This window comes from Anoplolepis gracilipes, chromosome 13 (genome assembly GCF_047496725.1).
Source record: "Anoplolepis gracilipes chromosome 13, ASM4749672v1, whole genome shotgun sequence".
In the NCBI taxonomy this organism is placed as follows: domain Eukaryota; kingdom Metazoa; phylum Arthropoda; class Insecta; order Hymenoptera; family Formicidae; genus Anoplolepis; species Anoplolepis gracilipes.
In genome coordinates this window covers 2,087,905-2,115,377 of record NC_132982.1, presented here as the reverse complement: position 1 = coordinate 2,115,377, position 27,473 = coordinate 2,087,905, and the positions used below count along the sequence as shown (strand labels likewise).

The window sequence follows — 27,473 nt, the reverse complement described above, 5'->3', positions numbered from 1 at the left end:
CTGTTTCAACTCTATATGTTCTATATTATTTCTTCTCGCTTCAATGAAAATTTCAACTCTTTGTTGAAATAAATGCGTAAAAAGTGTCCTTAGTTTCAAAAAATCCAACTTTTATTCATATATCATGAGGGCATTGTATATTCGATTTTGTAAAGTCGATTATTTTTATAGGTTTATATTTAATGGAATACTAATGTATTCTGATAGATTTTCTGCTACATCCCAGTAAACGCTAGATATATTCCTGAAATATTCCATTCGTGTTCTAAAAGTTCTTTATACCCTGGCATAGTAGAGAAATGTTCATAGAACGTTCAAATAATTGTGAGATATTCAGAATATTCTATGAACATTACCTGTATGTTTAATAAGAAGCATTTAGTGTAAATTTTGATATATGTATGGAACATAAAAACATGAAATAAAAAATAGAATAAAACAGTATACAAAATGATAAAAAATCAAAACTTTTGTGCTTATTTGAATATTCTCTGTATATTCTTTAAATATTCTGGAATGTTTTGGAATAATCTTGGGATGTTCATTTTAGATTTTTCGAACATTTTATAAATATTTCAGGAGTATCTAGTTGGGATATATTCTCAAAAAAACATTCTTTGTTTATTTAAGAAGCCATATTTTTAATAAACTCACGATATGGAATAAATTCTATGCTGTATTTATTTGGCACACTGATATTTTTATCATCGCTTATTATTTCAATAAGTATTAGTTTTAGAAAGTATGCTTATTAAGAATTTTTTTGTTATTTTATGAGTATACTATGAGTTTCTATGCTTAAAGTTTGTGATTTTTTTCTGAAATATCCTGTATACATATTTTATCCGTATATAGGATATTTAAGAAAAAAGAATTTCAAATTTTTTTAGCAAGTATTCATAAAATAACAAAGAATTCTTAATAAACATGCCTACGTTGCCTAAAAAAAAACAACAGAAATTTCTCCAGAACAGAAATTCATTATTGTTATATTTCTATAAAATATGTATTGTAATAATATAATCAAGTAGCTGTCTTATAGTTTATATTTATTTCCTACATTTAATGTTAAGTACATCGTAGAAAATAAATATAAACCATAATCTTTCCTAAAAGAAGTTAATTTTTGTGTATTTCAATAAAAATAATAAACACAAAAAACTAATTTATTGATAGTACGTATAATTTTCTATTTTCTCTATCTAATTAAATTAAGTTTATATTTTGATTAGAATTTTTATTTTTAGGAACATAAATTAATAAATATTTTTAACATTTTATATATTTCAATTTAAATTTTTTTGAAATAAACTTGATCTCTCTAGAATCAACAGAAGATTATAGTTATATAAAATCTATTTTTTTAGTTTAATTCATGAAAAAATTCTTTTTCAATTTCTTATAATTCGAAAATTATTAGTGCCTCACATTTTTACTAAAAAAATTTTCTACAATTTAACTAAAAAATCTGTCTTTAAAAAATACTGTTCACGAAGTGAAGGGGCTCTTTATAAATTATTAAAAATTTATATAGTTATTTTTTATATAATAATCTATTTGTCAAGAGAGAAATTTCAACGAGGCGATGAAGCTTGATCTTAAGCTTTAAGGTCTATCTCTGCCGCAACTGAACATGTATCAAGATGACTTCAACAAGATAGAATCTCGTCATCACTGATATGAGCAGTTGTCCAGTGAAAACTCGAAATAGTGACGAACGAGTGACAATAGGTTTGGCCATTTCGTTGAGCGCGAGGAATTTGTCGACGCTGCAGTTCAACATCCTCCGTCCACCGTTTCCTTCCCCGTTTTACCATCGCCATTTATTCGCGCTCGATATATGCCACTCGATTTCTTAGTGTAACAAGTGTCGGAAATTTTCCACTCGTCGAGAGTGCACTAGTTGCACGAAATATAGCGCTCGACAGCAGCCACCTGCCCGCAATACTTGTATAGTATTTTTAAAAATCACTAAAATATAAAAATAAAATTAAAGTTACAATTAAATTTTTTTCAATGGAAAAAAATATTCTTTTATTTATCAAATAAAAGCGAAATGTTACATAGTGTTTTTATGTTAAAATTCCTGATAAAAGAAATTTCTCAATACACATATTATACAATTTATAGTTTTAAAAAATTTCTATTGCACTCAAATTTTAAGTCGCAAAAAAGATATATGAGATATAAAAGCGCTTGGCGCGCGTATCGCATTAAGATGCACTTTCTTAATTCTATTAATAAATTATTTGCAATTCAATATATAATAAAAAAATATTATATCTATTATTTATATTTAACGCGACTGTAATATGACAATGTAAATATCTTTATGTAAAAAGTCATAAATATCAAAAGAAACGATTAAATGACTATATGACTAATAATTTAATTTAAAATATTACAAAACATTTAAAATAAAAAAAATAACATCTATTTAAAATCATTAAAATTATTTAAATCAAAGCATAGTGAATGATTTTTGTTTTATTATTAATAATGTTACTAATATGTGAATATTTTCACAATTATACAAAATTATTTAAAAGGCCTCAACACACACAAATCATAAAAATTGTTAAAAAATTTCTAGCTACCTTTAATAGTTTAAAGAAAATACCTTGCAATATTTTTTATGATGCATCCTGCATATAATTTTTCTGCTCGAAAATATCTAAAATATACTGTTAAAGTTTTTTCACGAAACGCTATAATTTCCAAGTAATTTTTATTAATGCATATGGGATCACTGTTGACTCAATATATCTTTTCCATTTCAAAAGAAAATTTTTACGAAAATTAAAAGATGTATTTCATTTAAAAACGTTATCCTCGCGCGTTTGTTTATTAATCAGATAAATCAATGATTTTATTTAAAATATAATTTAACAGGAAAATGAGCTTTTGTCATTAATTTATGATATATTTAAAACATATTTAATTTAATGTTTTTACATTAAAAAAAACTTGGTCGGTACAGATTGATAAACAATTATAATCGATATAATAAAGCAAAGCGAAACGGAGCGATCTAGTTGAATACAATCAGTATGTCACTGTATTCTATGTCAGGTCTTTTCATTAATTACAACGCGGTCGCGTGCGTGTACACCCTTGTTGCAATTCGTTATGCTCGTTGAAGCGCATAATTGAAATTGCTAATAGCATAGTTTCCTTCGCGCGCACAAAAACATAATCGTCATTTCTAGTACAACAACTCAGTTGTAACAATTAATTTTGAATGGAATTTAAATTTCTGAAAATCAAAATTTTTTAAATTTTGTTTATTACTGTAATATATATCAACATTATATATATAATATAATTAATATATAATATAATTCTAATTCAGACTCTATTTGTTTTTATTATTATTTCCTTCGTTCACACAATGATAAATTGAAACATGAATGGATAATATTAATTATTATTAATAAGAGAAATCCATATTATTAATATAATCACATAATAAAAAATTCTAATCCTTATATTTATATAAAAAAATATATAAAATATCTAACAATAAATAATTACACTATTGTGAAATATTAGGTAAAATATTAAAAATTATCTATTTATAGAAATATTACTTACTGCAAAATATTTTGTTACGTATATATTTTATTATTGATATTTTAAATAGTTTAAAATAAAACCTAGAGTATTTTATATATGTATAATTTATGCATTATATATTATATGATAATTTAGAATGAATTACTATTGAGGAAATAAAAATAATTCGAACATTATATTTATTTTGAAAATAATATAAATCATTTATAAATTACTTACAACACACATATCGTCTCTGCGTCCGTCGCCTGATGCTTTTCCAGACCTCCTTTTCCTTTCTTGTCCATCCTTTGTTGTTTCCTTGTAACATTCGCAAAATCATGACCAGTTATGATTAATCGTAAACGCATCGATCACGATAATCGCAAACGATCGTAGAACAATTCCACAAGATACGCGCATTATTATATCGTAAGGAAACCATACCAATAATTTGCACAGACCAAAATCATGTTCTACTCGTGATAATAATGATATCTCTATTGTTAATATAGTATTAATATAGTATAGTATTAATAATATAACATGAGTCGTAAGATTGAAGATGAAAGTAATAAAAAGTTATGATATAGCTGATAATCGTTTAATAAATTTATGCCCGCATTTTAGGAAAATTTAAAATCGGATGAAATATATTTGATTTTAACGATTAATCATTAAAGAAATAATTATTATCCTTAAGGATCGATAATAAAAAGGTGACACGATAATTTATAGCATAGTGAAACGATAATTTATCATTTTTATATATGTTGCTTTGATTTTTACTTGCAATAAAATAAATGGTTACGCTTCAATAAAGATTTATCGTCGCGTACGTACATAATTTCATGTTGTTTAATCAAAGTTAATTAATTGCTAATTGTAATAATCATAGGAAATATATATATGTATATATATATTAAATTAAATAAATATTTTATTAATTATAGATTAATTATTTATTAAACAATTAATTACTTGAGCTTGCTACTCGATTGTTTTACTTTTGCATTCTCAATTCAAATTGTATTTAAATCATCGAAAAATCGATATAATAATTATAGCAAATTATTTTCCAATACTTGTCGCGATCGGATTTCAAATTCAATGATATTCTAAGCGTTTACTAATACTACCTTCTTATTCAAGTCGTGCCGCTTGAATGACAAGACAACGTTTTATCTTAACAATAATATGCTGAGAAAAACGATAATCAAATATCGTATGACAGTCAATTTGTTATCGTATCGTGAGATAAATATATAAATTTAGGTTAATTATTTTCTGTATCTAAAAATTAGGACAATCTACAATAAAATATTATAATCTGTCATAGAAAAATGATTACTAAAATATTTTGTTTTTATTTTTAATGAAAGGAACTATTAAAACATTTTGGTATGCAACAACTTATCATTTGTCGTTGTTTTTATTGTGTAATTTCTTTTCTAAAAATATACCTGTAATATCTTCTTTTATTTCAAATTAATTTCGATTATTGAGGCAATATCATATAATATCTAATCTTCATTTAAATAATATAATTTATTTTAATGTTAGTTTTTCAAGAGACTGTTTTTATAAGTTAATTTAATATTATCATTTTACGCCCAATTTTCATATTTCAGAAAGATATTTATTTTTTTGAGGGAGGATTTGTTAATTGTAATTTATTAAGTAATATATGATATTAAGAAATAAATAAAGTGCTTGTGTAATATTTTAATAATAAAAAATACAGAGTATTTTTTGTATAGTTTGATGCTTTATCTATTTATACATATAGGTAGATTTTTTATCAATTTTGGATTTTTCTGTAAAATTCAATTATAATTTTCAAGTATTAACAATTGCAAATAAAGAATTTATTATAAACGTCAGAGAGAAGCATGCAAGCTAAAATAATCAATACAGTAAAAATCTTTATTTATATACTTTATTATACAGGTATAAATTGAATTTGAAATTTAAACATTAATGACAAAGGTATTTACCTTATAAATTGAAAATTTGCGACAAATAATGAGAGATCATCGTGTTTTTTTTTAACAAGCTCTATCAAGTTAAAGACTTTTTGTATAATAAAAAATAAACATGATCAATAAAATAAAAACATAAAAATCGAAATAAGGGTATAAAACCAGCGTTAATCTTCCCCCCCCCCCCCTACGAAATTAAAAGCAATCAGCTGCGGCTGGCTTTCAAAGAGGTGAAGTTTATGGAGAAATTTCGAGATGAGGCTCAGCTCACACAGCAAGATTAAGGCTACGGCTATGGCTACGGAATTGGGAGTAAAGGTGGTGGAGAGGACGCGCAGGAGAAGAGGAGGAATGAGGGAGAGTGCTGAGCCAGCATAGCCCGCTTGCCAGCCTGCACATCGATACCAACCAGTCAGCCGGCAAACCAACCTATCTACCAATGAACCCACCTCTACAATCGATAGAGAAATTTTTCTTCTCGGCAGAAAGTGTTACCGTACGCGTGGATCCAAGTGCAATCGAAATTTCACGCATCATTCCATTGATTCTTCAACGCCATTTCGCTACTGTGTTACTTAATGATCACTACTGTCTTACTTAATAGTCACATAACAGTCATTTAATAATCACACTTAATAATTTTATTTTTTCGTTAATGCTACATGTTAGAGGATATACGTATGAACATTTCTTCGTTTTCAATCTACTAGTATATACTACAGAAATACAGTTTGTTTATTATAAATCTTTCTTTTTTTCTCTTGTTGATTTTATTTATTTTTTATGTGTATGTAAATATAATTTAAAAGAATATACTGAATGTCTTTTTAAATACAATTACTTTTTTTTATCCAAAAACTCAATTTTTTTTATAAATGTGTTGCGAGCAGTCATCGTTTATTATAACTTTTTAATTTTTAATATAATGTTTTTTCTCTCTCTCTCTCTCTCTCTCTCTCTCTCTCTCTCTCTCTCTCTCTCTCTCTCTCTCTCTCTAGACATATCGTGCCGCCTTTTATCTACAAACTTTTTACCATTCAATTTGGAACTAGTTATTTAAATAAAAATAAATGAAAAAAGGAGGATGAATAATTCTCAAGCTACAAAGTATTAAGAATAAAAAATAAAACGTTCTTAGAACTAAATTATAATAAATGCAAATAGAATAAAATGCTTATAATTACATTTTAAATAAACAAAGTTATATAATTTACTTTATAAAAATATTTAATGTTAAAAAATCAAAACTTGCGACTATAAATAATAAAGTTCTTTGTTAAGGACAAATTGACTTTTAATTAATCAAAAAGAATAAATAAAAGATAATTGGCTAATTTTAAGATATTTTATACATTTTATTATTTGTTATAAACCTTCAAATTAAAATTTTATTTAAAAAAAGAAGTTTGAACTTAAAAGACGAAGAAAGAAAAAGAATTGTTAATAATATCTTTTTGTTAATAATATGCATTTTTCTCTGATATATAATTCGTGTTAGAAACTGTATGTTAAAAAATTTAAGAATTTACATTCGAAATTACTTATATTTTTTAAAGCTTTGAATATTATTTTTATCTTTTATAATATTTTTATTGAAAAAAGACCACAAAAAGTTAAAAAATAAAATTAATTTTAAGAAAATGATGGATTTTCATAAATTTTCATAAATATTCAATATTATTACGTATTATATATTTTATTTTATATTTTGTTTTTTTATTATATTTATATTATATTTATTTTATTTTTATTATATTATATTATATTGTATTATATGTATTTCATATATTATACATATTTTATTATTATTACATATATATTTATGTTACATTACACGTATATATGTACATACGCACACACACACACACATATACATATACATATGCATACATTTCTTAAACTGTATTAAAAAGAAAAATTAAAATAAATTTGTTTTAAAATTCTTTAAAGCATTAAAAAAATGTGAATATAAATACGTATATTAAAAAAAATAATATTAGTAAAAACACTTTATTAAAACATAAATTATATTTTTTTAAATTTAATGTAAAAATTGTAACTTAATAAAGAATCATATTCTTAACAAATATTTAATTATTGATATATAAACATATATATAAAAATAATATAAAATCATCATATAAAATACATAATATAAAATCTTATTTTATGCATATTTGCAACGTCTACAATGTCTTTAGAAAAATTATAGTATGAAAAGTTTGCAACAAAGAATAAGTTTCATATTTTATAACATTTCACGTCATATATCGAAAATTCGAAAATGACAGAGTACACATAGCAAACATGATTTCCGGGCTGATTTTTCGATACCCCCTGTTTTTCGCTAATATTTTTCCCTGTGTTATGATGAAGATCACCTTGGGCAGCAATGTCACAAAAGTCCTAAGGTTATCGTACGATAGCTACATTATCATACTTAACTGTCGCAATAGAACTTTTAAGCCTATTTTAAACTGTACATAATTGCAATGGAATCCAAAACAAAATTTTATGTACTTAATATAATTTAATATGCTGTAAACAATATATAAAAACATTTGCAAAATAATAATTATATATTTATATAAAGTTAATATAACACATATACTAACCGACTTATTAAATGACAGATTTAATAATTATATAATTGAAAAATTTTAAATTATATGTGTATAATATCTGCCACAAGTAGCTATCATAATTATGATAGTTTGTAAGTATTGTGAAGAGTATGTTTTCGCTAACACAGAGTATAAGAGATAAATAATTCTTATATCACCCTTATTAAGTTACCGTGTAACTCGGGCTAATCTAATTATAAGGTGTCACGATGACTTGAAGATGAAAGAAATTCAATTCCAATTTAATCTAATCACGCGTCCATCCATAATTTTTATTCAATATATAATTAATATATAATAAATAATATACACTACGCAAAAAAATTAAAGGGCCACTTTCTTCCATATAAAAAAGACCAATTTTCAAGTAGTTGCAACTTCCTTAAAACTAATCGGAATAAGAGCAATAAAAAAGTGTTTCAAAGCTTGAAGTTTCTAGTTTTAGAATCTTAAAATTAATTTTAATTCTTTCTATTTGTTGCAAAATTACATTGTAAGAAATCGACGTCCGTCGATTAAACAAATTTTTCAAAAGTTTGTTCAAGAATACCGAATTAGAAAAAAATCCTAACACGATTTCATTAATTTGGTGTTAAAGAGTAGAGTTTTAGCTTTAATTTCTGTTTTCAATGAATGTTCTATGATTTGTTTTCGCCGAGATATTTATTATTAAAGCAAAATCGAGCTATTGATTTTGAATTACTTATACCTAGTGAAAAACTGATCGTACAATAATCATTACATTAAGTTTCTAAACTGTACAGAAAAAACTTAACATTTCAGCCTTTTGTACGAGTAATTGGAATGCTTTTTATTTTTAAATGTTGTAGAGTTCATGAAAATTTTAGCGTTTTTTTGTTAACTTTCATTGATTTAAATAAAAAAAAGATAAAAGTGCAATTTTTACTTTTGATATTTAAGTAACAATTACGATTTAAAAATGAATAATGATTGAAAAAACGATAGGAGCACTTTAAAGTGCTAACTTTTTTCTTTAAATTGCTTTTTAAATAATTATTTTGCGATCATTTTTTCACTAGTTATAAGCGTTCAAAGTCAATAGTTCGATTTTGCTTTAATAATGAATACCTCGGCGAAAAGAAATAATAAAACATTCGTTAAAAAATAAATTAAAATTAAAACTCTGCTTTTTAACACCCAATTAATGAAATCGTGCTAGGATTTTTTTTTAATTCGGTATTCTCTTGGAACTTTTGAAAAACTTGTTTAATCGACGGACGTCGATTTCTTATAATGTAATTTTGCAACGAATAGAAAGAATTGAAATTAATTTTAAGATTCTAAAACTAGAAACTTCAAGCTTTGAAACGCTTTTTTATTGATCTTATTCCGATTATTTTTAAAGAAGTTTCAACTACTTGAAAATTGGCTTTGTGATCCTTTAATTTTTTTGATTAAGGTATAATTAATATATACAATTTTTCTCTTACCTCTCTTTTTCCATTTCTCGCCCTCTCTCGTTCCCTTTTTTCATAATTATATATTTACAATAAAAAATTATAAATAGAAATCTATTCACGCAGACCGTCTGAAAACGCGGGCTTACTCTTCACTTCCGCAATAGAAAATGCGCACGTTGATCGGTCGTGCGGCGACCTTGCAACACACACACATATACATCACGGCGTGAAACTGGGTAACGGCATCCAAGAGCACGTGTTAAATTTTTGCTATAGCAGCCGCATTTATCACTAGAAAAACAACTCGCTCGCCGAGCCAGCATTATTTGTCGCTGCAACAATCGCTATTTTTGCTAAATTACATACTGGGTGTTTCATCGTAGTCCATCGTAAAAGGCTTTAATAGCAAAGCTGAAGTTAAATGAATTAATTTTTACCGAAATTGGAAAACAATTATGTACTTATGATATAACTTGAATACGGAGTGCACGTTCCGCCATTATCGCGTTAGCGATTAATGGCGGAACGGCTAAATAGCATACTATTTTCTTTACGAAAATATATTTAAGTATTTAATATTTTAAATATTTTAAACATTTAATACAATTTATTTTAAACAATTATATAACAGTTGTTAGAAATAAAAAGGCTTTTTTATAAATTAAACTTTTGGAATGTAAATAAATAGTAAAATTATATTCAATAAATTTTAATTATAAAAATCAATGATAAAAAAAATGTAATTTTCCATTAAACTAAAAATACAGTTGCATTCTACGAGATCTTAAGGAAACAATCTTTGTTATAAAAGTTAACTTTATTTAAAATTTATTGAATATAATTTTATTTATTTGGATTTCCCAAGTTTTGTTTATAAAAAGATCTTTTCATTTTTAACAACAATTATTTGTTTAAAACAATTGGTATTTATATGTGATAGAGTAAAAATCAATTCCAAAAAATATGCTATTTTGTCATTTATCAACTTTTTCCTTCACTATTTTTTATCGTCATTTTACTTATTTTAATTAATTTTAAATAAGAAACTTTGTTTAATTTTTAATATTATCGTTTCTTTATAGTAGACAATATTATAAAAGTACTAAACATGTATATATAAATATAAACACATATATATAAAAAATTAATAAAATAAATTTAATCTTTTTACAAAAAATTTAATATTTTTATAAAATACTATTTTTTGTAAAAAAAAATAGTTGAAATCTTGAGAAAATTAGAAAAATGTTATTGATTTTGATTCTATTTATGATTTCTATTATTTGCAACTTTTATTTATTATTTTGCAACCTTTTGTAAAAAACATACGATTTCAGAGTACAATTTTCAGTTATCTTGTAATAATTTTAAAATATTTTGTTAAATTGTCACTTATAAAATTAATAATGCATTCTAGACTACACATTCAGATATTTATTTCGAATGATCGAAAACTAATAATATCAGTACCTTTCAGTCATCTTGGAGGATTTTTGCTGAAGATTTATTTAAAGCTAAGATATTAAAGTGATTTTATCAATAATCGATAACGTCTGAACGAAAAGAATTCGTCGGAAATTCATGTGACATTTATTATCACAAGTACTCGACGAGTATCCGAGTAAATATTCCAGTTGTAGTGATCGAATACCTAATCGTGACGTTCGAGGATCGCAACCCCTACCTTCTCTGCCTACGTTTCCGACGGATAATCCTCGAGTAAATTGTTCATGCTTGTGTGCTGTGTGTATATGTGTGTATATGCGTGTGTCTGTGTGTGTGTATATGTGTGGGTCGCTGTTGAGGCCTTCATTTGTTCCGGGTGCGATGACAGATGACAATGAAGTAGAAATCGTGGCACGTCGGAGGGGGTGCGGAATCTGTTTGCCGTTCGTGTCTCAATTATTCTCGGATCATCGTCGTGTATCAGTCCCAGGAACAATCAAATGGCGTTTCGTCATGATTATAAACGTTAGTTTCAACCACAGACTTCTGTATAATATATACTAGACAGAAGTGATGCAAAGCCGGCCGTATTAATTTTAATTGGGCAAGTTGGCAAGCATTTTTTGACATACTTCTTTTTTTTATATGTACATTACTTTAATATTTTTATTATTATTTTTTTATTTTTATTATTATTATTTTATTTTTATTTTAAGAAGTATACTTACTATCATATATATAATTTATTATATTAAATTTATTACATTCCTAACTTAAACAATTAATTAATTATTTTTACTCTAAGATATATGTTTATTATATATTTTAATTTATTTTATTATTTATTACTTAATTTATTTTATTATATTTCTAATTTATATAATTAATTAATTTTTTCTACTTTAAGATTTTTATTATTACATATTTTATTTTATTAGATTCCTAACTTATATAATTAATTACTAATTTTTACTTTAATGTATATTTATTATTACGTATAATAATATATTTTATTAGAAATTTCTAACTTAAATATATGTATTTACTATGCTCTGATGTTTTTTGTAATCTTTAAAAGAACAGAAGAGGATCATAAAGTAAGTTAGATGTTCGATTTTTCTGATTGAAGTTTAAACATTGAAATAAAAAATTAAATTTTTGCACATCAGTGATTATGAATAGACGACTAGACGCGCAAGTCATATATCAAAAGAAAGAAGCGTAAGAAGAAAGGAGGCGGAAGGAAACGACGGGCAATACGGAATATAGCGGAATCGTGAGCCAAAGAATAGCAGGCTATATTTGTGGGAATTGCGGTTGGATCTTGGGGTGCATTTAGCGATTTCCGGCCCGCGTCGGAAGTTCCGTCATATTTGTCACCCGGTCGTTATTAATGGCACATTTTTATTGTTTTAGCGTAAGGGGAGGGTGCAAGACGTGAAAGACGAGCTTTTGAGAATTGAAACGATCGAAAGCAGCTTTTTCCATAGAGCTATTAAATTTAATAGCCGTCAAACAACAGCGGCGGAGATCTTTAATGTCCTTAAATTAAATTGTAATACTTATAAATTATTTATTTTTCAACAAAATATTTAATAAATTTTTTATTCGATTTAATGAAGACTACATATTTTTAAATTTTTATTTAATAAGACAATGAAAACAGCTAATAATGATTTATATGTATTTCTAATAAGGTCTAATTAAGACCAAATGTGTTATTAAACTTGTTAGCATTATTTTAATATTTAAAAATTATTTATAAACGAATAATTACGATTATTGTGGCACAAATAAAAGAAGGATCAAACTAAAAACAGTAGCAAATAAATACAAGAATTCTACAAAATGTATTTATAAAAAGTATTTTAAAGAAATATATATTATATAAAAAGGTGCCAAACATACATATACATATATTTTTTAAATATATTTCTTTTCATATATTTTTTTTATGTAATAAAAAATTTATATTTCTTATATTCTTTTAATTTTTTTTAAATAAAAATTTTAAAGGATTAATTAAATTTTTATGGTCAATAAACATTTTTATTATGCATATAACTGAAAATTATCTGAATTGTATTGTGTTTAGTATCATTTTAACTATAAAAATTTCATTAATCCATTAAAATTGTTTTCAAGAAAGTAAAAAAAATTAGTTATTACTTTATACACTCAAATATTTACATTTGTGCATTGCGAATAAATGGAGAAAACTGGTTGAAAGAGACTTCAGTACTCTTTTTTAATGTGTGATGTTGAAAATATGTAATATATAAATAACATATATACCTATATATATATATATATATAGTTACATAATTATATATACACTTATATATATATATATATATATATATATATATATATAGTTATATAATTATATATACACTTAAAAATTATATATTACACTAACAATAAGTAAAAAAATTAAAGGGCTACTTTCTTCCATATAAAAAAGGACCAATTTTCAAGTAATTGCAACTTTCTTACAAAAATAATCATAATAAGATCAATAAAAAAACGTTTTAAAGCTTGAAGTTTCTAATTTTACAATTTTTAAATGAATGTCAATTCTTTCTATTTGTTACAAGATTCGTTACAAGACATTCTAACAAGGGAACTGTCGGAAGTGTCCCTCATCGATTTTAATGAGCTTTGGATATGTTGTAGAACATAAAAAAATATTAGACCCATATTTTTTTTTAGCGGCGTATCTCAACGTTTAGAGGTTGAAACAATCCCTCGAAGAATAACGAATTTTTCGTTTTTAGAGAATATCTTTGAAATTATAGGACATATGAAAAAATGTTTTTTACGTTTAATGGTATTTTGTACTCTTTACAATAGTATAATTGTATTTTTCAAAAATGTCAAATTTTTTAATTTACCCCATCCCCACACCTTAGTTTGCAAAATTTAAAAAATTTTTTAAGAACAAAAATTAGAGTATCGAAGGTCAAATTCATCCATGTATAATAATATGTGGGTTCCACGAATCAATTTTGAGAAAACAAGATGATAACTTCGTGCTATAGGCGCTGCGCTATAACCTGATAAAAAATTTGTTATGTATAATCATATATGATATATGATCATATAAAATTATATAGAAATATATAAAGTTTTATATAAGTTATGTATAATTATATATAATAATATATGACTTATTGTATAATTATATATAATTTTATATTAATGTTGGCTAGATGTCAGTCAACGATAATACAAAATTATGCATACTATACATAACTATACATAACTTATACAGAATTTTATATATTTCTATATACTTTTATTTTGTTATATATAATTATATATGAGAAATATATGAGAAATTTTTTACCGAGAAGTTGTGTTGCGTTATTTCTTTAGTTGCGACACATTCAATAAAAGCCTCTTGTGTATATATTTATGTTGTGCATATATTGGAACATAAAAATAGATTAATCTAAATGACATAATACGCAACATATTAGAAAATAAATTAAAGAATAAAAGAAATAGTAATATTATATTTCACATTTGCATATATAATTGTAAATATAAATTTATATAATTATTAAATATAATTTAATATATAATTTAATTTAATGAGTTTATTGATTAAAAAATGCTATAAAATAAAAATAAAAGAAGGAATAGAAAAAAAGTTAAAATATCAAAAAAAAGAAGAAAGAAAGGAAGAAGAAAAAGAGGTTGAAATTATTACAAACATAATTTCATATGAATAAGAATTTTTTATTAAGCAGAACTAAAAAAATACCAACATTTGTTGCATGGGTAAGGAAAACTGCCAAAAACCTTAACAGTATTCATCAATAATTTAAAAACACATCTTTTTTAAAAAAATTAGTACAGAATTTGTTCATAAATATATGTCTTACATTTATAGCACATATTCATTACAAAGATAATGTTCATAGAAAAAATGTGTTATGCAAAGCGATTTTTTACACCAAGAACAAGTTATTATTGCTGTTTCGACACAAATATCGCATTTTACTTTAGAATTTTTTTTAAAACCAAATTCTACTGGTGTTTCAAACTCTGTTGGTCTATTCTGTATGTATCCACTTTAAAACCACGTATATTTTAATAAATTTTGAAATCTGGGCGACAGGGGTGGGGGTGGGGTAAATTAAAAAATTTGACATTTTTGAAAAATACAATTATAATATTGTAAAGAGTACAAAATACCATAAAACTTTCGTATAAAACATTTTTTCATATGTCCTATAATTTCAAAGATATTCGCTAAAAACGAAAAATTCGTTATTTTTCGAGGGATTGTTTCAACCTTTAAACGTTGAGATACGCCGCTAAAAAAAATATGGGTCTAATATTTTTTTATGTTCTACAACATATCCAAAGCTCATTAAAATCGGTGAGGGACACTTCCGACAGTTCCCTTGTAAGAAAGCAACGTCGATTGAACAAGTTTTTTAAAAGTTTGTCCTAGAATACCGAATTAAAAAAAATCCTAGCACAATTTCATTAATTGAGTGTTAAAGGGCAGAGTTTTAGCTTTAATTTTTTTTTAACAAATGTTTTATGACTATTTTTGCCGAGATATTCATTATTAAAGCAAAATCGAGCTATTGATTTTGAACGCTTATATGTAACTAGTGAAAAAATGATCGTACAATAATCATTAATTTAAGTTTTTGAAATGTACAGAAAAAAAACTTAACACTTCAGTCTTTTGTACGATTAACGGGAATGCTTTTTACTTATAAATGTTGTTGAGTTCATGAAAATTTTAGCGTTTTTTCGTTAACTTTTATTGATTTAAATAAAAAAAGATAAAAGTGTAATTTTTACTTGATTTTAAAGTAACATTTACGTTTTAAAAATGAATAATAATTGAAAAAACGATAGGAGCATTTTAAAATGCTAATTTTTCTCTTTAAATTGCTTTTTAAATGATCATTTTACGATCATTTTTTCACTAGTTATAAGTGTTCAAAGTCAATAGCTCGATTTTGCTTTAATAATGAATATCTCGGTGAAAAAAAATGATAAAACATTCGTTAAAAAATAAATTAAAAGTAAAACTCTACTTTTTAACACCCAATTAATAAAATCGTGCTACGATTCTTTTTTTAATTCGGTATTTTTGGACAAATTTTTCAAAAATTTGTTCAATCGACGGACGTCGCTTTCTTACAATATAATTTTGTAACGAATAGAAAAAATTGAAATTCATTTAAAGACTCTAAAACTAGAAACTTTAAGGTTTGAAACGGTTTTTTATTGATCTTGTTCCAATTATTTTTAAAGAAGTTTTACCTACATGAACATTGGCCTTTTTGTATATGAAAGAAAGTGGCCCTTTAATTTTTTCGCGTAGTGTATATACTATATAAATAATACTATGTAAATAACATATATATATGCAAAATATATAAATAACGTAGGTATAAGTAAAAAAATATATATAAATATATAATATATATATATATATATATATATATATATATAACATAGGTATAAATATAAAAAAAATTTTTGAAAGAAAACAAGGCTTATTTTTCTCACAAAAAATCGCATTTTATGAAAAAGGTGATTTTTTTGCTTTTTCTACTTACATCTCTATTCTTAAATGACAGATATATATATATATATATATATATATATATATATATATATATATAAGTCATGTAAGAGTATATCGCAAAGAGCGTTATTATTCTGCCGTGTAAAACAATTCTCAAGTGAGATAGGCGGGTCTCAATAATACGTACTAAGCGACACGTTATAGCCTTCTTAATGATATCGCTCAGTTGCGGTTGAATTGATTCTACTCGCTCGCGCGTCGCAGGGGCCGGACTTCCTGGTAACGAATTTATTAATAACCGGTGGCCGCGAGCTCCTGTAAGCCAATTGCTGACTACGGCGATGCAACGAGAAACGTATCGCGTCGCGTCGCGTTGCATCGCATCGGATCGCACATCGTGGTATCTGGAAAACGGCGACCTTCGTGCACCCGAGATTGCACGCGCGAGGACATTTTTGCGACGTTCTTCGCGAATAGAGAGAGAGAGAGAGAGAGAGAGAGAGAGAGAACACGTGTTCTTTAATCTAGAGCAGTATCGATATGTACGGACTCAAAAAGGTTTATAAAGGACACGACCTCATTTGCATATGTATATGTGCCATTCGTTCGCGTATGCATATCCGAGTCGATCAACTCACTGTCAGGGAAGTCTCGGGTGACGTAATTTTCTTACGCGATACGTGCAGCTTTTTACGTGGGACGTTTCTCGGCGAAGACATAACAATAATCGCGACAGATTAGGCTGATATCTCCGTTACACACTTGATTACATTGTTGAAATTTATATTAGTAACATCACGATATATCATCGTGATAGCGAAAACTAGATTGTGAATCTTGTTTAAGGAAATCGGTACTGGTGCCGGAATTGTTGAATTTTTATGTAAGTTTTATTTTTTGGCAATTTCTTCATTTAATCTTTCATAGAGCAAATTTCTTAAAAATCGATTTTTCGTTTTTAATTTCGTGATAGAGATTTGATGCATTTTAACACTCTTTTATTAATACGTATCTTTAATACATTCATGCATTGAAATTGTTAAATTTTGAAAGAAACCGGAATTTTTTTTATATATTTATATATTTTTAATATAAACTTAAATATTAATTTTTTTATATATTTATATATTTTTATATATTTATATATAAAGTTAAATCTAAAATTATAAAAAAAATAAATAACAGTACCATTATATATAATCTTATATTAATAATAAGTAATAAAAAGCTGTTTGATAGACAAGGTGATTCGGACATTTTTCCAGAGAAGCATTTTAATTGTTAGTTTATTTTAAAATTATTATTATTAAAAAGTGACATATATATATATATATATATATATATATAATGTCATGTGATTCAGATCACTCGTGCCAGCTGTTTGTTTTTCAAAAATGGAACGTTATAGGAAAAAGTTTTCATTACTAAAGAGCACCTAAAGTAATCATTAGTGATGGTTCCATATTTTGGGACAAACCAGAAGTAGATGTAATTAGGATCAATTTTGAAATTTCAAAATAGAATTGAGTGAAGTATCGTTGAATAGAACTTTAAAAAAGAAGCATATACATGTGTGTATGGAAATATCTTTAAACATTGATCCGCTTGTATCTGATTCAAATCTGTTGCACAGAAGCGAGGTAACAAACGCGGGTAACGCGAGTGAATCACAACGAGGAGGCAGAACTCCTCGGGTGTCAGGTCGCATTTGCCATCCGCAATCAACACTCCACGTAGTTTCAGTGACGTCACGTCCGGTCGTATGTGCCGAATAAGCAGAAACCGCGTAACCGAACTCTATCCACGGGGAATGGTTTCGAAAAAGGAGAGATACACCGCCACGAAGAGCACGTGTCGCATCGGGAGACACGTCGTGTTGGAACGCGAACATGTTTCAACGTAACAGAGAAAACAAAGGGCCGACATCGTTTAAAATTCCTAAGGCGATTTTAATGTAATAAAAAAAAATGATCTTAGAATAAAAAAGAAAAAGATAGATACGGTTTTAATTAAAAGTTATAGTCGAATAAGCATATTAAAAGTGCCCCGATGAATTTTCAAATAACATTTGGTTTGTCTCATGTCCTCACTGTAGACAAAATTTTCCGCAAAATTTAAGCTCCCTAGCTCTATTATTTCTTGAGTTGTCGAGAAAAACATAATTTTTAGTTTTTATTTTTCTTTTCTGTAAATATTTAAGATGACCCTATATTGATTTTTTTATGAATACTTATCAACAAAAGATACCAAAAAAATATTTTTTCATTAATCTCGAATAAAAGCTCGATTTGTGAAAAAAGAATAAAATTAAGAAGTGGCTTTTTTAACATATTCCTTTCGAGGTTTAATAACCAAATTTTTATAGAACACTCTTTTTATAAGTCTCAATACTCTCAAAGTTTTTCAATTTTTTCGAGTTGGTGCAATATGACGAAAAAAATGAAAATCTTTTTTTTATTATTTTTTGATAATAGGACGGAAAATTATTTATTCTCTTATAATAATTATAATAGTAATTATAATAATTGTAATAGTTAAATTATACTGCAAGATGGAAATATTTTTTATGCAAAAACAATTTAAAAGTTTGTTTAAAAGTTGTACTTATTTGTAAAAATTGTTTTTGTATAAAAAATATTTATATCTTGCAGTACAATTATAACTATTACAATTATTATTATTACTATTATTATTACTATTATAATCATTATAGGAAAAATAAATAATTTTCTGTCCTAAAGGAACATGTTAAAAAAGCTATTTCATGGAAACAAGAGGTTCAAGACTAAACATGAATTCAAAAATACTTCCTTATAAAATTAGTGTCGTAAACCTCTAAAAGTAAAAGTTTTTCTAGCACATTTTTACAAGTATGCATTTTTTAACGAAAATTATCAAAAAGTGCGACACTTTCGCGAAAATCTCTTTTACTAACAATAAGACTTTGAATTCATTTCTAAGAGTTTACATATATTCTTTCATTCATTTCCAGGTGGGAACGTATCTCATTTTGTACGTGCAAATTGCAAAACTTTTATATTAAGCAAATACAGTTACGACATGACGCTAGTAGTCGATAATTTAAAACTGTAATTCTTTTTTTTTTCGTTTTTAACTGAAAATTGCACACGTTCCCGCTTCGTTTTTGTATATGTATACTTTCATCGTGGAGAAGCAGTTTTCATTCTGTACAACCAAAATAATAATTTTGGTGTCTAATGAAACAAGTTTTAATCGGTAAGATAGGACGATACGGCATCCCCTTAAAATTACTTAAAAACGATATAATTTTTCTGTACAAAGTGTCTGTCTAGAAATCACGCGTTGTATTATGTATATGTTTATTTTCAATTTTTTTTAGTTTGTAGCAGTTCTTTCTTCAATTGCTTATAATTCGGAAAGCACTACTGTTTTGACATATGTTTGCTAAAAAAATATTTTAACTAAAAATAGATTTTACTTAGAAAATCTATCCTTAAGATTCGTATAACTTGCATAATAATAATAAATGTTTTATTTCAAAAATATTTGTTTTAAAAACGCGATCCGTTAAATCTAAGAAAAATTGTTTCCGACAGCATCTTTTAGGAAACCCCGAGGATATTTTAGAAACGAGATTGTCTGAAACATTTTGTATATATGTACGTTAATTTCATGATTTTACAGCTTATTTATCATCATCAATGTATGATATTTTCGATTTACAATTCAAACACATAGTAGGCCACAAATTGCTTAATTAGCATTTATTTAGCCTTCTCAGATTTTTATAAGCAAATAAAATATGTATGTCGTACTATTATATTTTTTATTAACAAACACCGAATATATAATGTATATATTTTCTTACTATTAAACATAATACTATAGTGATATACATTAATAAATTATTGTATCAAAAATTATTTTTAATTATCAGTAAATCTTATCAGAGAGTAATTTCGATAAATCTTATATAGAAATAATCTAATATATACTTAGAAAGGAAAAGAACTACCAAAATAGGTAAAAGATTCTTAAACCGACATTCTGTCAAATATGAATTTAATCTAACTAATTAAGTTACTCATCAAAAAAGATGTTTTATATATCATTGCTGATTCGTATGGTAAGTAAATCTGTTTGTATCGAGTTGTTGAAATTTAAAAATATGACTTTTTGCTGCAAATTATATACAGGGTGACGTTCAATGTTTCAGCCAGACTTTGTGATCTGATTTTTTACTTTTGAAGAGGTAATTTCTTAAGGAAGCATTTTTGAATTCTTGTAAGAAAATTTTTGTTCAAAATTAAATTTCCTATCAGATCACAAAGTCTGGATGGAACGTTATGGAAAGTTATGGCTATGGTAAAATTTGTTAATGTATAAAAAGTAAAATTTTTGTTGAGTGGAATCATCAACAAACAAGAAAATTAGCCAAGATCATATAAAAAACAGAATATTTTCAAAATTTTCTATTATCAGCCGAAAAATTGCTTTCTTATATATTTGAAAATTAGTTATTTAAAAAATCAGTAAAATATAATAAAAATATTTTGATCTCATTTAAAAAATAATTGAATTTTCTCTCTGCAACTTTTCTTTTAATAATTCTCGTTAAAAAATGCATACTCGTAAAAATGTGTCTGAAAAACTTTTACTTTTAGAGGTTTTTCAACACTAATTTTATAAGGAAGTATTTTTGAATCCATGTTTAACCTGGAACCTCTTGTTTCCATGAAATAGCTTTTTTACATGTTCCTTTAGGACAGAAAATTATTTATTTTTCCTGTAATAATTATAATAGTAATAATAATAGTAATAATAATAATTGTAATAGTTATAATTACACTGCAAGAAAATAAATAATTTTCTGTCCTATTATGAAAAAATAATAAAAAAAAAAGATTTTAATTTTTTTCGCCATGTTGCACCAACTCGAAAAAATTGAAAAAAATTTCAGAGTATTGAGACTTAAGAAATTTGTAAGTAAGGAAACTAAAGGAACATGTTAAAAAAACCATTTCTTAAGTTCATTCTTTTTTTACAAATCAAGCTTTTATTCGAGATTAATAAAAAAATATTTTTTTATGTCTTTTGTTGATAAGTATTCATAAAAAAATCGATATGGGATCATCTCAAATATTTACAGAAAAGAAAAATAAAAACTGAAAATGACGTTTTTCTCGAAAACTGAGGAAATAATAAAGTTAGGAAGCTGAAATTTTGAAGAAATTTTTTTTACAGTGAGGACATGACAGGCCAAATGTTATTTGAAAACTCGTCAGAGGCACTTTTAGTATGCTTATCCGGCTATAGCCTTTGTATGTGTGTATAAGTATTTTAATCTTTATTATTCGTCCATAAAGTTCGAGAAATAATAAAGAAAACTAGATTAGATTCTAGTCTTAAAAAAAGCATATTATATCAATACTCGAATATATCAAATGCCATTGTTGCCTCTTTTCATTGACGATAATTTTTTACTGTGCTTATTTCATAAGCAGCTTTATATCAATTTTCCGAGAAAATTAATAGTAGAATGATTTTAATGCGAATTTAACTAGAGTTTGAGAAGAAAATTATTTATAAATATATTCTTCTGTCAAGTTTAAAATAATATGTCAAATGGAAATTTTACTACAAATATTACTATATTTTGACAATATCGAGTTTTTGTTTTTAGAAGTATGAAAAAAGTTATTACAAAATAATAATAAAAATTATGATTCTTTTTGCTAAACTAGAGCTCAAAATTGAGGGATTGGTATAAGAAATGACTGACTGAAAATTCAGACAAATATCTAAGATTTTTTTACTGACCCACTGTCTGATTTTTCAGACAGAATTTTTACATATTTTTCTGAATTTTCAGAAAAATGACTAAAAATTCAGACAAAAGTGTCTAAAATTTTTTTACAAACCCACTGTCTGATTTTTCAGACACAATTTTCAGACATTTTTCTGAACTTTCAGAAAAACGACTCTGTTCTAAAATTACTTTCAGACACTCAGATCTAAAGATTCAGAAAAAATGTATTTGAATTCTTAGTTTTTTACAATATAAAATGCGACTTTGGCTCTTATAATGAATGAATTGAGGAAAGAAACTTCATTAAATTTTTATCTTTTTATATCAATCTGAAAATTTTCTTAATCATTTAATGTTTTGCTGAATTTCTGGCAAAATTTAATGCAGATTATCTACTTAATCCGCTCAGTCAGAACACAGAAATTCACGCATACATGCCAAGATTCAAGATCGCGTTCCACACATGTTTCCCGACCTTGACCTAGTTTAGGAGAAAAAAAAATCAAGTCAGATACTTTTTGATCAGACCTTGTGCAAGAAAATGAATAGCGCGTCTCAAGAATCTGTAATATTCTAGCATTTCATAAATTGTTCTGCATTTTATATATTAATATATGTACAATATAATGTACCATTTTGCTTTAAAATGTTAATTCAAAAAACATAAATTGGTTAATTGAGTCTTTAGTTGCTTTGTTACACAGACAGTTCGCACAAAAATTTAATTTAATTTTTTTTCAATTTTAAGTTCAAAACAAAAGAAAAAAATAAATTTTTTTCATAATATTTAGTTTTTGTTTATTAATATTGTATATATATTTGTATATATATTTGTATATATATTATATATGTAGTATATTTTTATACCTTCCAGTAAATAATTCGATTTCAGAGAAAATTTGTTTTGTTGGATTTTATTTGTTAAAAAAATTAGAAATTATGTTATCAAAATTAGACTGTGATACAGTCTGATAATCTCTAATAAATATCTAGTAAATAAATTTCCATTTTAAATTTTAAGGTAATAACTAGACTGTAAAAACAAAATAATAAATCAATTATAGTGCATTTATATTTTTTAACATTAGTCACATCCTTTATAATTTTTTTTATACATTTAATAATTATCATTACATATGGCTTGGCATTCTAAATTATCGAAGTAATTAAATTTCAAATAGATATAGGCATATTTGTTATTTTGTACATTCTTTGTAAAAAGAGAAATATTACAATAGATTTTATGAGAAACAAATCTTTCGCAAAAAGTTCTCCTCTCCCTCCGTATTTGGCAATTCCAAACAAGTAATTTTAGTAAAAGGTTTAATTTTGGTTAAAAATTTCAATAGTAAAATATATTAATAAAACAACCACATTAGGCAAGAATAAATAAAATTATGTCGATTAAGCAAGATTTCTGCACGCAATTAATTGCTCGTAGCAAATATATATGCAATAGCTACGGCACGTGGGGATCTTAATCGTATTTACTTCGCCTGATAAGAATTATAAAATGCATAGCAGCGAGTAAACGCGTGTGCGATACATATACAGGGTGTATCATGTAAAGTGTTACAAAGTGTTATCTCCAAAACTATTAAAAGTAGTGAAGAAATTTTCTTGCCATTTTTTATGGTTTGTTAAGATCTTTTTAATGACAGATACTGTCATTAATCTCTTTTAAAAAAATTTAAAAAGGGCGACTTCCTTTTTTTTAAATAGAATAATAGTATGTAAGTTTCTGCACTTTTTAATAGATTTTTTCTAATTTAAAAACATTTATTTAAAAATAAATTTTCATATTTTTTCATATTTTGTTAAGTATTTTATATAGTTAAAGAATTAAAATGCCAAAAAAATATTTTTCAGTGACTTGAAGAACTTTAAAATAATTATTAAAATGAATATTAAAATCTTATGGATGTGTATAAACTCTTTTCATTCATTTTTTGAAATATATTATAAGTAATATTATAATAATTGATTTTATAAAAATATTTTTAATATTTTTTTTTTAATTTTCTCAAACATTGATTTTTTGCCTAACATTAACGTATACACACTTTCATCAAAGTTTGCTATTTTTCAAGGAATCTATCTCATTTATTATTACTACAATTATATTTTCTTATCAAACTAAACCAGTCAGATATGTCGATAAATACTCTAAAGGAGTGTTTGTAAACAAGCTTGACATAGTTTAGGAAACAGCCTCCAACAACAAAAAGTAATATAAAAGAATTAACAAATGCTTGAAAATTAATATTTTGAGCATTTATTATAACATTTATTGTAACAATTATTGTAATTTATCAGAATATAAATAATTTTGTATTAATATTTTGTTTTAATAATTTTATATTAATATTTTGTTTTAATAATTTTATATTATATAACTATATTTTTTAAATAAAATTTTTGAAAATGTATTTTCGAAATATCGTATTTTTTAATATGCACAATGCAATTTGGTGTTTCTTTGATTTTTCATAAAAACTTTGAGAATTGTGATATAATAACAGAAAATAATGAGAAAAAACTAAATACTTAGTACTTTGTTTACATAAAAAGTGAAAAGTACACTTTATTGTCACAAAATTTGTTTGATACCAACTAAATAAAATTTCTTTAAGCGTTTTATTATGAAAATATAAATATTAGATTTAATTATAACAAAATTACCAAAATTTATACATATATATACATATATATATATATATATATATATATATATATATATATTTAATTAGTTATATAATTCCGAACCTTTAATCTTCTAATACATATAACATTGATTCATGATTTAATCTTGTCGCAACTGAGATTACACGTCATCGTTGAACTTCGAATCAGCACATTGTAACATATTTGTAGAGATAAATAGTTGCTCATGTCAAAGGTTATCCTATGACAAGAGTCAAAAATATTTTAATTTTTTTGCATTCAACATACACAACATCGTCGGAGACAGTTGATTTCAAATTTCTGATTTGTGAGAGCTATTTATAACTAAACTGCATGTATGCAAAATATATATCAATTAATCTTCAAATTAATGTATGTAATGCAAAATATTACGTTTGATCACCTCTTATTTGTAAATAATATACAAAATATACAATGTTTATTAATCTTTGATCGGATTCATATATGTTTATTTAAATTTCTATTTTTATATACAAATAATAGAAGAATCTTAATTTGATGATTAAATATCAATATGAAGAAAAAAAAGTCATCTCTGTTTTAAGACATAACTACTTTTTTATCAGATTATAATTAATGATGTAATTACTTTGAAGCTTTCCACTATTGGAACAAATATATATATATATATATATATATATATATATATATATATATATGTATATTTATTTATTTATCGAGAAATCTTAAAACATATTTTAAGGATTAAACAAATAATAATTTTTTTCTTTTTTTTTTAACTTTAAAAACCTTTAATTTTAAATATTATTGATCTGTCTACAAATAATAAAAAAGATAAATAAAAGATAAAGAAGTCATAAAAAAATAACTATAGAAAAAAATAAAATTCAAACTATTTTATTTTTTCTTAATTAAAATACTTTATTTTACTTTATTTAATATTTTTTAATATTATTTAATATTTTTTAATTTTTATATAAATAATTTTAAAAAATAGACAATTTTTAACAAAATATCAACAAAAATTTTTATGCTCTTTACTAATCTAACATTTCTATTAATATCTTTTTTTTCTTATAATTTAAAAATTTTATTGCTAAAACTATATTTTATTATTAACGGTTTCTGCTGTGTGTATATTTAAAAATTTAAGATAAACAGAATGCTCAAAATTTATTTTATTGAAGTTCCTCAAAGAATTTTTGGAGCAAAAATAAAAAAAAACTTATAATAAAGCATTTCTAAAATATCTGCATATAAAATATAATAAAATATAATGAATAAAAAATGTAAAGTAAACACAAATATCTGAAAAGTATCAATATTCCATGTGTAATACATGATTAAAAAATATCCTGGCAATCATTTCTGAAACTAAAATATAACTCAATATTTTGATTTGATATGAAGGTTTCATCTTTTCTCACACACAAGATCAAAAAAAAAAATTAAAGTTGTCAACTGTGAGATAGCCTATAAACTTTGACGTAGCACAAACGTATATGCATGTATGGTAACATTTAAACGTAGGTTAATCCTCCTATTTTAAAAACCGTAAAATGATCGATGACTTCGTGGAATATTTACAAAAAAAAGGAAAGAGCAACAAAATCACTGGAACCTCGTTTTTGGTAATTTTCACTCTGCATAGACGAAAATGAGACGAGATAGAAGCAAAGGGTTAAGCGAATAAACATCATTAATTTGCACGCAGAAACCCGCAACCGATTCAACCAGGGCGGAGGCTAAAAGGTCAACATTAACCCCCGGTTACGTGTATACATGGCAAATACTACCGCGCCCCCAGGGGTATACGTTCACCCTGAGTTTTCGGTCGGTCGAAGAACCGAGAGTTCCCTCTCATGGCCGACCTAATTGTCTAATTGGCAAATAAATCCCATTGTTTTCCGATCATGTGATGGATGTACAGTACTTGGTTTAACGCAATCCTTCTTTCGAATTTTCAGTGACGCTCAAGTACCCTTTTCGTTCTTTAGATGCGAACTGACATAGGCCACGCAGTGAAGTGTCACTTGTTTTGTGAGTGACACTACTACACGTGGGTGTAAACTGCATTTTATGCACAAATCGGTCATTATACATATATATTTAAAATAATCAACATTGTTAGTTTAATAATATTACATTATAATTATGTTTTATTATAATTTGTTATAATTTAGCTCAACATTTTTATATTATAATGTTATATTTTGTTATTTAATTTTTATAACTCTTATTTATATAATTTATCTCATACATGTTATAATATAAATTGTTATTTTATCTATTTGCTATAATATATTTATTAACACATCTTGCGCGGGTGTTTTCCCGTACAAAACGACTTTAGTCGCTTTCCGCGCAAGATGTGTTAATATATTTTTTAAATTTTTTAATTTTAATACATTCATAATGTTATGT

At 25.2% G+C, this 27,473-nt stretch overlaps 1 protein-coding gene across 1 annotated transcript in view; it reads right to left on the bottom strand.

Annotated features, from left to right (window-relative positions):
- Tj (Maf family bZIP transcription factor traffic jam) overlaps positions 1-9,764 on the bottom strand; it is a 30,202-nt gene extending 20,438 nt beyond the window's left edge. The window contains exons 1-2 of the mRNA XM_072904497.1: positions 9,613-9,764; positions 3,796-3,876 (exon numbers count right to left, since the gene is read on the bottom strand). Of these exons, the coding sequence (XP_072760598.1) occupies positions 3,796-3,804 (9 nt within the window). The 5' untranslated portion in view covers positions 3,805-3,876; positions 9,613-9,764. The remainder of the gene's footprint in view (positions 1-3,795; positions 3,877-9,612) is intronic.
- Between the last annotated feature and the right edge of the window lie 17,709 nt (positions 9,765-27,473).